This window comes from Salvia miltiorrhiza, chromosome 3 (assembly GCF_028751815.1).
Source record: "Salvia miltiorrhiza cultivar Shanhuang (shh) chromosome 3, IMPLAD_Smil_shh, whole genome shotgun sequence".
Classification (NCBI taxonomy): Eukaryota; Viridiplantae; Streptophyta; class Magnoliopsida; order Lamiales; family Lamiaceae; genus Salvia; species Salvia miltiorrhiza.
Window position 1 is genome coordinate 49692892 of NC_080389.1, and position 12238 is coordinate 49705129.

A 12238-nucleotide genomic window follows, 5' to 3' on the forward strand; every position below is an offset into this window, starting at 1 on the left:
AAAGGTGTGGAACCATATTATTTATAGTGTAAAATCATTATAAAAAAATAGAAAAAGGACATTATCAAATGAACAACACAAAAAATAAAAAGGACAAAGATAGTACAATATTGGGTCTTCAAAAAATTGGAACTAAGCATCCAAAATATTGTGAGATAAAATAAAGTTAAAAAACTAGTATGAAACTACCGAAGCGCAGACATTGGCATTCGGTTGGTATACTTCCCTTTCAGTAACAATTAACAAATTTGTTTATTTTTGCTTTCTGGGCAATATATAGCAAAATCCGTCCCCAATAAAATTGATATTCAAATAAATAATTGAATAAACTGCATGTTTTCTGTCGCCTACTGCATGATTCAAATTCCATATAGCACATACAAAATGTGGTGAGAGCGTGAGCAGACTAAAAGCACAGATACTTGATCAAACTTAAAGTTAGAAACAAACTACATCAAATGATCAAACAGTTCAAAAGGTTGTTCTTAACTACGACCTGAAATCTAATTCCTAGCATACAAATCTAAATTAAATGGAGGCAATGTCACAAAAGCATCACTGTGGATCAATTAAATAGACATTAAGAGTTGGGGACAGTAATTCATTCCTTGGTGGTTTTGTTGATGAGGGATTTGTGAATGTGGGGAATCACACCACCACCGGCTATGGTTCCTTTGATGAGGGTGTCAAGCTCCTCATCCCCCCGAATTGCCAGCTGCAAGTGCCTTGGCGTTATCCTCTTCACTTTTAAATCTTTGCTGGCATTTCCAGCCAACTCAAGCACTTCAGCAGTCAAGTACTCCAGAATTGCAGCAGAGTAGACCGCTGCTGTTGCTCCAACTCTTCCATTGGCATTGGTTCTCGACTTGAGGTGGCGATGAATCCTTCCCACAGGAAACTAATAGCAACCAACACAAATTTAATTTGAAGCATTTGTGCCTTGACAAGATAAACAAACGCTCTTTGCCAAAGAATCAAACTCTTCTACACAACACCTCTCCCATAATCATCAACATAAACATGAAAGGTGATCAAGAACATACCACCAAAGAAAGTAATACAATACAACTAGACAATAAGAAAAACAATAGTAATTAGTAGCATTCCATAGAGAAATAGGGGTCAACGGAACCCATACTACCAAAGCCTTCTGATCCAAGGGTGCCACAAATATGAGCAGGCAGCAGAGCATATCTATTTAAACTATGACGAAGGACCTTAATAGTTACTACTGATGGAGCCCTTATATTAACATGGATCTCACATCAAACAGCATGCACCAAAAATCATTCAAATGGGATATGAGCATGCCAAGCTGCCAAAACTCCAAACATGATACAATCATGTGGCAAATTGTCGCTACATTCAAGCAAGTGCAACACACCAGTGATGAAAAGTGCAACACAGGAGGCTGACTTCAACTAGACAAAGATTCAGATGTCTTGTGAATTTGTGTCCATTATAAACTCAATTACTCAACCTATATATAAGAAGATTTAAAAAAACAATCAAATTTGCTGGTGTCACAAGTTTGTGGTTGTATTGAGCAGTATTTATACCTGGAGGCCAGCACGAGCTGACCGGGAGACAGGTCGCTTCTTGTCCTTGTCCTTGTTAGCTGCTGCAGCTGCCATTGTCTTCCCTGCCACAAGCCCCTTTCCACCTTTCCCAGCCATTTTACTCTCAATACAGCTTCAGCACTAATTTCAGAAAGGAAAACAAATTAGACAGAAAAGTTATAAATACACAGTTAATTATTCTACAACAAATAATAAACCAAGCACATATACAGTTCCTAATAACAAACAAAGGGGCAATCTTTCATTGTACAATTGAAGATTCCTCTTAAGAGTTAGATTCATCCAAACCTTAACATCCGAGAAGCAAGTCTCACTACTAATTGATTAAACAAGAGATATAAGGTGTTAATAATAATTAGTAAGTCCTTTTCTTATATAATCCACGATTAAATCTCAAGAAAATCAAATCCTTAAAACAAATTTCCACAATGCTCTACCTCAATTTCTACTTTCACTTTTAACTAGAAAAACATTCCAATATGTTTAGTCAGATTCCTTCGCTTTTTCTCAACCCTCACAAGTAATTGGGTATAAAAAGAAGAAAAATGAACATAAATCTAGCTACACATCCTGTTCTAAAAACAGATCTGGTCGATTTAGCTTATAAATCGCTGATCCACATACTAACAGAAACATCAACACACCTGATGCACCAAATTTAGCAAATCTATCGACGAAAAAAAACAAGTAAACGATGAACCAAAGTATTAGTACCTCGGGATTAGATAGAGAAAACGAAGAGGAGAGGAGCAGGAAGGTTAAAGATGAGTGTGTATAATTGTGTAAACAGTGAAGATAGAGGAAATTTATTGCTTTTTTGTGAAGGTTTTGAATCTGGATTGGAATTTTGGCGGTTGCTTTTGGGTGGGAAAAAGCAATTTCGGAAGCCGGAAATTTTTCACATCCGGGCTCAATTACGATTCTGCCCTTGTCCTTGCGTCCATGTACAGCTTCTCTGCCGTCTGAATTTTGCCATTATTTATAGCTAATCAATTAGGCTTTACAATTTACATACCAACTTTATGGGCTTAAATTCATGTATATCTCATGATGGGCCTAGCCCAAATATATGCTTTCAATTCTTTTCGTAGTAGATAAGATAACAGACTTCTTTTTAAAGATTACTGACTTTCATCTAATATCTATTGCCCTATTATCAATTATCATAATTCAAAATCATACTCCATGCATCCGTCTCGTAACTTACGATCCACAATCGACATTTTTTCAAAATGATTTTTGTTTTCGTTCAAAAATCTATATCTATACTATATTAAAAAAGGAGTTCTCAATTTTAAATTGATTTCAAAATTGAGTGGCAAATTTGTGATTATAATAAAATTAAAAATTTATTTATAAGCTATACATCTTTTTTTTTCTTTTTTAATTTTTTATTTTTCTATTTTATTTCTTTTCTAAAATTGTGAAATTCGACTAATTATAAAATATTTGATATGCATATCAAATTAAAGATCATGACTAGAGTTTTAATTTGATATATGTTATGTAGATATTAGATTTATAATATAAAAATTATATTTATTTAAGGGTAAATATCATATTAAACCTTAAACTATACCCATTTTATCAAAAACACCCTAACACTTTCAAAATGCTCTCTAAACCCTCAAAGAATCAGAGTTTTATCAAATATATCCCGTATCCCTTTTCCAACCACCAGAAATATGACGTGGCTCGCCGGATGCCACGGTATAATTTAAAATTTATTTTTTAAAATCCATGTCATTTTTTTATTCTCTTTTTTTAATCCATGTCATTCTTTTATAAAAATCCATGTTGGAAATTAAATTTACATAAAATGAATGTAAATAAACTTAATGTGGTGAGAGCCCTACTCGATCCAATTCCAATTCCACCATGCCAGATTCTCCACAAGAAAACCAGCAGCGCTGCCGCCGCTGATGAGCCGGAGCCAGAGGAAGCTCCTCATCTTCTTCCTAAAATGCGTAATCATGGCAATCGTGATGTCCCTCTTCCTTTTCTTCCTAGGGTTCGCCACCATCGTGCTCCTCCACTTCCTCTTTATGTCCAACACCTTCAGCCGCCGCTGCATGATAAACATGCATTTTTACCTCATGGTGTGTCATTTTTTATGTTTAGTTATGAGGATTTTGTGTGTTTGTTGATTTATTTGAGCTTATATTGGTTTTTGGTCAAGAACTTGTCACTTGCTTGTGTTTGAACGTATTTTTCAGAAATAAAGAAGCAGAATTTGGAAGATTTGGATGAAATAGAAGTTGTAGTTCGTCTCGATAGGAGTTCGTGAGCGCAAACGGATCATAAATCGGAGTTCGGACGAGAGAGAACGAGCCAAAACAAAATTGCTGCGCAAAGCTGTTAGGAGTTATGTTTCGTCACGCGGTCCAGGCGCGCGGCCGCGCGACGTGGCCGCGCGAGTCGCCGTATTTCCGCCCAAAATTCGTTTTTTTAGCGATTTTGGGTATTTTTGAGAGCTACAAGACCTAGGGCATATAAATACTCCCCAAGAACTTATTCTCTGCACCTTTTATCAACTTATATCATATTTTACTTTTCCTGAGAGCTGTGAGAGACGGAGAACGGAGCAAGAGCAAGATTGAAGATTCTCAACTCTACTACGGTTTTATTGTTGAATGTTTATTTGTATTTTTGAGATATTGATTTTTAGTCATATGTCTATGTGTGGCTAGAATCCTTTTTCCCAGGGTTTAGGGAGTAGACATGATTTGAATTTCTTTGATTCAATTAATTGAGATTGTTTTTCCTTTTTATGTTCTTGTTACAATTGTTTGCTTTATTGATTGGCCACCAATTTAGCATAATCATAGGTTTTAATTTGAGATCGGGAGATGATAATTATTACATGAACTAAGAACATAGAACACATATATTTAATTCTAAAGGGAATTGATATTTGCGAGGGCGTTAATCCTATGAGCTTTTAGGAGTTGCATGTTAGAAGTACGATCCCGGGACGGTAGCCTTGCATGTAATCAACGGTTTGTATGCCACGGGAGTGGGTATAGACTAGTTTTGAGATTGCCTTAGGAATCATCTTATTAATTGAATTGAACATGTTAGTTAGGAGAATCTGTTGAAACCTTTGCCTTGGGAAATCTTCTCTTATCTGTTTCTCTGTTTCACAGCTTGCTTTATTTTCTTTCCTGCTGTTTATTTATTTTGTTCTTTACAACAAAAACTCTTAATTTCGTTTGTCCAGATAGAGTAGAATAATTTAGGATAGGAATTGATTAAATCAGTCTCTGTGGAATACGACCTTGCTTGCTACTGTACACAATTGCACCCGTACACTTGCGGCGTGTTAAATAAAATAGCGAACAAGTTTTTGGCGCCGTTGCCGGGGACTGATTTTTATCAATACTATCTTTTGATTGTTTGAGACTAATCTGGATTTTATTTCTGTTTATTTATTTTTCTGTTCTTTATTTTTTTTCCTGTGGTCCTGATTTTTGGTTCTGAAGTTTGCTAGGTAGTTCTATGGCTACCGCAGAAGAAGTCCGTGCTCTCAAGGAGCAACTGCAGCGTTTGATTGAGGCGCAGGAAAATCGCGATGCTCAAAAGCAGCCTCCCATCAATGAGGCGTTCACTCCGCAGTATCAGTATCATGAGCCTCCAAGAGTCAACGCGAATAATTTCGAGCTTAAGACTGGTTTGATCACGATGGTGCAACAAAACCAGTATGGAGGCAAAGCTGTGGAAGATCCCAATGCGCATCTGGCGCAATTCCTGGAGCTGTGCAGCACTGTTAAGATGAATGGAGTCCCTGATGACATTATACGACTCCGTCTTTTCCCATTCTCACTCAGGGATAAGGCAAAGTCGTGGTATCAAACTCTACAGCTGGGAGCCAATCCCGTATGGGGGGACCTGGCAGATCTTTTCCTGCGGAAATTCCATCCTCTCGGGCTCACATTGAAGTTAAAGATGGAGATTCTCCAATTCCAACAGTTCGATGGGGAGACACTAGCAGAGACATGGGAGAGATACCAGGAGAAGTTGAGAAAGTGCCCGTCCCATGGGTTTGATGAGGGGACTCTGGTGGTCATGTTTTATAACGCTTGTGGGGAGCGCACCAGGATGTTCATGGATACAGCTGCAGGGGGGCTCATTGCTCAAGAAGGGGAGTTCTGAAGCTATGGAGATCATAGAGAGTATGGCCACCACAAGCTATCAATGGCCATCCGAGAGAGTTCACTTGAAGAAAGTTGCTGCTACCTCCAGTTCAGACCCTATGGCATTGATTTTGACTCAGCTGGCAGAGATGAACTCGAAGATCAATGCGATGACTATTGGCAATCCTGAGCCGGCTGTAGAGATCCTGACAGGCGTAGAAGACGTCAACTACATTAATGGCAGAAACTACGGGAACTTTCAGCACGGGCAACAGAGCGGGTATAATAATGGACAACAGTTTTATCATGGAGGTGTCCACATCCCAATTTGGCTTATGGGAATCCCAACAATGCAATCCAACCTCCACCAGGCTTCTCTGTTACGAATGGAATCATTAATGAAGAAAAGAAGCCAAATATAGAGGAGCTGATGATGAAGTTCATCTCCAAGGCAGATGAGAGGATGGAAAAGCTAGAGTCCAATGTCGTTGCTGTGGGGACTCAAATGAAGATGTTCGAGACCCAATTGGGTCAAATAGCCACCGCCGTCAACAAACTCCAACAGTCGGGCAATCTCATAAACAATGCCAAGGTGAATCCCAAGGAGCAGTGCATGGCCATTGGGTTAAAGAGTGAAGTCACCTCAGATTGCAGCCATGGATCTCATGAGATGGAGAAAGAAGAGCTATCATGGAGAGTTCATGAGGAAGGGCGACGACTCCCACCTCATCTGCGTCCTCCGGGGTGGATGCCGTTTCCCCAGCGTCATTTTAAGATGGTTGATTTGCCGAGCGGGACTACACAGGAAGGGGCCATGACGGCAAAAGATGAGAGTGCACAGCTGGTTGAAAAAAGAGCTGAGGAGGTCACTGTTGAGGTTTCTGGCAGAAAAAAGGATGAAAAGCAAAAAGCTACTTCGCCAGCAACTGTGACTACACATCTCCCTCAGCGCCAGAAGAAAGAGAGGGGACAAGAGCAGTTCTCCAAATTCTTAGAGATCTTTAGGAAAGTACATATTAATATTCCATTGGTGGAAGCACTGCAGGAGATGCCGCAGTATGTTAGATTCCTGAAGGACATTATCTCGAAGAAGAGGAGGCTGGGAGAGTTTGAGACGGTGAATCTCAATGAAGAATGCAGCGCAATCTTACAGAGGAAGCTGCCGGTGAAGGTCAAAGATCCGGGCAGCTTCACACTTTCCTGCATTATTGGAGGCCAGCATTTCGGAAGGTCACTCTGCGATCTGGGGGCGAGCATAAACCTCATGCCTTTATCTATTTTCCAGCAGCTGGCAATTGGAGAGTTGAAGACGACATCAATGAGGCTGCAGATGGCGGACAGGTCGGTCACTTATCCTCGTGGAATTGTGGAGAACGTGCTTGTGAAGGTGGGGGATTTTATTTTCCCTGCCGATTTTGTGGTTTTAGACATTGAGGATGACAACAAAATCCCGCTGATTTTGGGGCGCCCGTTCCTGGCAACGGGAAGAGCTTTAATTGATGTGGAGAAAGGAGAGCTCACGCTGCGAGTTCATGATGAAAGTCAAACCTTCTATGTCTACGAACCGTGCCGCATCCACAAGGACGAAGTGCCCAAGCAAGCAAAGGATCCGGGAAAGGTAAGAGTTGATGCTCATAATAGTTTTAATGAGGATCAGTTTTTTTGGCAGGATCCAGGTGATCAGAATTCGCAGGAAGGGAGCATGGCTGGCAAAAGTGGAGCAGGGAGCAGCTGGTCGCAGCACTGCTTGTACCAGCCTCCTTGAAGAGTTTGATGTTCTGTCGAGCTAACGACGTTAAAAATAGCGCTTATTGGGAGGCAACCCAATTTTTGGTTAGTTCGTTTCTTTTCACTTGTTAGTTTGTTTTTGTGCCCCACAAATCCTTTTCAAACTTATTCTCCTTGGCGGTGAATAAGTTTGGGGGGATGTGTCTTTGTGGGTGCATTGTTTCTTTTTAGTTGTTTTTGTTTGTGTCGTCGTTGAGTTGTTTTAGTCTTGCTTTGGTGGTTTCTCTGTGATGTTACCTTGATGAAGATGTGAGTAGTGTAGAGATTGGTTAGATAACTGGCTCATGATAATTTTTGCTTTAAACTTGTGAAATTGCATGCGTTTGTGTTGATATTGTTGTGATTGAGCATGATTGATGAATGATAAGCATGGTCTCTATGTATTTGCAATCAATGAAATAAGCTGTGAGATTTGAGCCTTGACTGTCATTATTTTTACAGTCTTATTTCTTATTCTTGAGTGATTGCTCGAGCTTGCATGTGTCTCACTAGAACTTGTCTTGGTTTCTCCCTCGAGGTCACGTAGTGTGCTTAATAACTTTGAGATGATAGAAAGCCATCTTTGCTAGCCTATTTATCCATTATTTGTCCTATATCTTTATATGATCCTAGTTCGCCCCTTTGAGCCTTATTTTTCCATATTCTTTGATTTAGCTATGTGTGGGAGCTTGGAGATTATTTGATAGGAGATAATTGGGTTGTGGAGATAAATGATCATGAGTTATGTTTTGTGGTTTTAAATTGAAAATCCTAGTAGCGCTTATTGGGAGGCAACCCAATTTTTGGTTAGTTCGTTTCTTTTCATTTGTTAGTTTGTTTTTGTGCCCCACAAATCCTTTTCAAACTTATTCTCCTTGGCGGTGAATAAGTTTGGGGGGATGTGTCTTTGTGGGTGCATTGTTTCTTTTTAGTTGTTTTTGTTTGTGTCGTCGTTGAGTTGTTTTAGTCTTGCTTTGGTGGTTTCTCTGTGATGTTACCTTGATGAAGATGTGAGTAGTGTAGAGATTGGTTAGATAACTGGCTCATGATGATTTTTGCTTTAAACTTGTGAAATTGCATGCGTTTGTGTTGATATTGTTGTGATTGAGCATGATTGATGAATGATAAGCATGGTCTCTATGTGTTTGCAATCAATGAAATAAGCTGTGAGATTTGAGCCTTGACTGTCATTATTTTTACAGTCTTATTTTTTATTCTTGAGTGATTGCTCGAGCTTGCATGTGTCTCACTAGAACTTGTCTTGGTTTCTCCCTCGAGGTCACGTAGTGTGCTTAATAACTTTGAGATGATAGAAGGCCATCTTTGCTAGCCTATTTATCCATTATTTGTCCTATATCTTTATATGATCCTAGTTCGCCCCTTTGAGCCTTATTTTTCCATATTCTTTGATTTAGCTATGTGTGGGAGCTTGGAGATTATTTGATAGGAGATAATTGGGTTGTGGAGATAAATGATCATGAGTTATGTTTTGTGGTTTTAAATTGAAAATCCTAGTATCCTACAAGAGTTGTTGAAAGAAAAAAAAAGAAAAAAAAAAGGAATGGTGGAGAAAAGAAAAAAAAAACAAAGAAAAAAAAGAGAGAAAAGAATTGGAAAAAAATGGGTACATAGGATGCATTAGAGAGACATAATGTTATGAGAAATAATTGTTGAGTTGTGATGGTTTTCGTATTGAAAAATTTGGTATTGCGGAAGGTGGAGGATAGAATTGAGTAAGAATGCTATAATGTTGGTGATTATGCTACATTGAGAGTATCTATTAGTCACTTAGCCAAATATATTCTACCCTACCAAAGAGCCTACATTACAACCCTCAATAAAGACCTTTTTGATCTTAGTTATAGGAGCACACATTTAGTGGTGGAGAGGTGAGACGATTGACAAGCTTATGGATGAGTACTTGTTTAGCTTGAACTGAGCGTATACACGTCCTTTTTTATTGATACACTTGAGAGTTGAGAGTTCTTATTTTCTTTATCCTTTTGGTGAGGATTGCAATTCATTGAGACCATAATTTGAATTTGTCATGAGTGTGATATCTTAATGATTGGAGATACAAATGCATGTTGGTAATTTTGTTGACAAATCTGAAGCCACAATGTTACCCACTTTTCTCTACGCTCTTGTTGATTCATTCTTGGTTCATCTTTGTTTTGTCCGAGGACGGACAATAGTTCAAGTTTGGGGGGTTGATAAACATGCATTTTTACCTCATGGTGTGTCATTTTTTATGTTTAGTTATGAGGATTTTGTGTGTTTGTTGATTTATTTGAGCTTATATTGGTTTTTGGTCAAGAACTTGTCACTTGCTTGTGTTTGAACGTATTTTTCAGAAATAAAGAAGCAGAATTTGGAAGATTTGGATGAAATAGAAGTTGTAGTTCGTCTCGATAGGAGTTCGTGAGCGCAAACGGATCATAAATCGGAGTTCGGACGAGAGAGAACGAGCCAAAACAAAATCGCTGCGCAAAGCTGTCAGGAGTTATGTTTCGTCACGCGGTCCAGGCGCGCGGCCGCGCGACGTGGCCGCGCGAGTCGCCGTATTTCCGCCCAAAATTCGTTTTTTTAGCGATTTTGGGTATTTTTGAGAGCTACAAGACCTAGGGCATATAAATACTCCCCAAGAACTTATTCTCTGCACCTTTTATCAACTTATATCATATTTTACTTTTCCTGAGAGCTGTGAGAGACGGAGAACGGAGCAAGAGCAAGATTGAAGATTCTCAACTCTACTACGGTTTTATTGTTGAATGTTTATTTGTATTTTTGAGATATTGATTTTTAGTCATATGTCTATGTGTGGCTAGAATCCTTTTTCCCAGGGTTTAGGGAGTAGACATGATTTGAATTTCTTTGATTCAATTAATTGAGATTGTTTTTCCTTTTTATGTTCTTGTTACAATTGTTTGCTTTATTGATTGGCCACCAATTTAGCATAATCATAGGTTTTAATTTGAGATCGGGAGATGATAATTATTACATGAACTAAGAACATAGAACACATATATTTAATTCTAAAGGGAATTGATATTTGCGAGGGCGTTAATCCTTTAGGAGTTGCATGTTAGAAGTGCGATCCGGGGACGATAGCCTTGCATGTAATCAACGGTTTGTATGCCACGGGAGTGGGTATAGACTAGTTTTGAGATTGCCTTAGGAATCATCTTATTAATTGAATTGAACATGTTAGTTAGGAGAATCTGTTGAAACCTTTGCCTTGGGAAATCTTCTCTTATCTGTTTCTCTGTTTCACAGCTTGCTTTATTTTCTTTCCTGCTGTTTATTTATTTTGTTCTTTACAACAAAAACTCTTAATTTCGTTTGTCCAGATAGAGTAGAATAATTTAGGATAGGAATTGATTAAATCAGTCTCTGTGGAATACGACCTTGCTTGCTACTGTACACAATTGCACCCGTACACTTGTGGCGTGTTAAATAAAATAGCGAACACTGCACCCGCCTCGTCGACTCGCCGTAGGCGTCGGACTGCGCGATTTGCTTGGATTAGCCTGAGTCGCTTTCTGCCTCCCTCTTCGTCCCAGTTCCCTCTCTAATTCCTCACTGGAAGCATACAATTGAAGGGAAAATGTCGAGCCCTAGCTCCTTCGTCTGAAATTGCCGGTCACTGCCCCGGGCTTGACGCCACCGCGCCTCCTTTGGCTGGAGATCGCAGCACCGCTAAAGTCCTTCCTCTGCTCATGGATCGAGCCCTAGCCTTTCGATTCAGGTCAACATTGACTCTGCTCTTTCTTCTCTTGTGTTCCAGATTTCCGCCGCCGATGCTGGAGTTTGCTCACAGCGCCGCCGCCCTTCCTCTATTGGGGACCCTCGCCTCCCTTGCGGTTGTCGGAGGCCCCTCTGTAAGCCGCGGCGGCAAGGTTGTCGAAGGCCCCTCTGTAAGCCGAGGCTGCCTCCGCTCTGGTCCGACGCTACGGCGTCCTCTCCTGCCGACTCACCGCATCCTCTGTGCCATCACCGGCGACCTCTTTCTCCGTCGGTCTCGACGTCAAGGCAGCGGCAGTAGATGCCGCGCCTTTCTCGCCCCTTTTCGACTACACTCGATGAGCCCTAAATTAATTTCCAGGATGGATTAAAAAAAGAAAATAAAAAAATGACATGGATTAAAAAAATAGATTTTAAATTACAATGTAACATCCGGCGAGCCACATCATATTTCTAGTGGTCGGAAAAGAGATGCGGGATATATTTGATAAAACCCTGATACTTTGAGGGTTTAGAGAACATTTTGAAAGTTTCAGGGTATTTTTGATAAAATGGGTATAGTTCAAGGTTTAATATGATATTTACCCTTTATATAAAGATTAAAACTTGAGAAAATTCTCTCTCCTCTCTCCTCTTTTGTAAATCTTTTTTTTTTCAATTATCTTTTAACTTATATTGTTTTCCTTTTTCACAATATCAAATTTTATTAATGTGAATTATTCTTTATTTTTTATATTAAACTAAAATATGTATCTTAAATTACTGTATTTTTTAATTATATTTAATTTTTTTATATAATAATCAAATTAATATCAATTTATGTATAGTGAAATATAGAAATATTTTTCTTGCGTTGCACGAGTGCAAATGTTAGTTTTATATTAAGCATTAGAGCAACAATTAGAGAAATTATAATAAATATAACTTTTATTAAATCAAAAAAATTCCAGAAGTATTTGAAAAAAAATCTTAATATACGTGCACCAACTTTTAAAAGTAAAGCAATGTTGTTTG

At 38.9% G+C, this 12238-nt stretch overlaps 1 protein-coding gene across 1 annotated transcript; it reads right to left on the bottom strand.

Moving 5' to 3' along the window:
• Nucleotides 1–404: 404 nt before the first annotated feature.
• Nucleotides 405–2557, bottom strand: LOC131016355 (probable histone H2A variant 3). Its single transcript, XM_057945052.1, has 3 exons — nt 2295–2557; nt 1560–1700; nt 405–898 (listed from the first exon to the last, which is right to left on the bottom strand). Exons 2-3 carry the CDS (start codon nt 1674–1676, stop codon nt 602–604), a joined length of 414 nt encoding a protein of 137 aa, XP_057801035.1. The 5' UTR covers nt 1677–1700; nt 2295–2557; the 3' UTR covers nt 405–601.
• Between the last annotated feature and the right edge of the window lie 9681 nt (nt 2558–12238).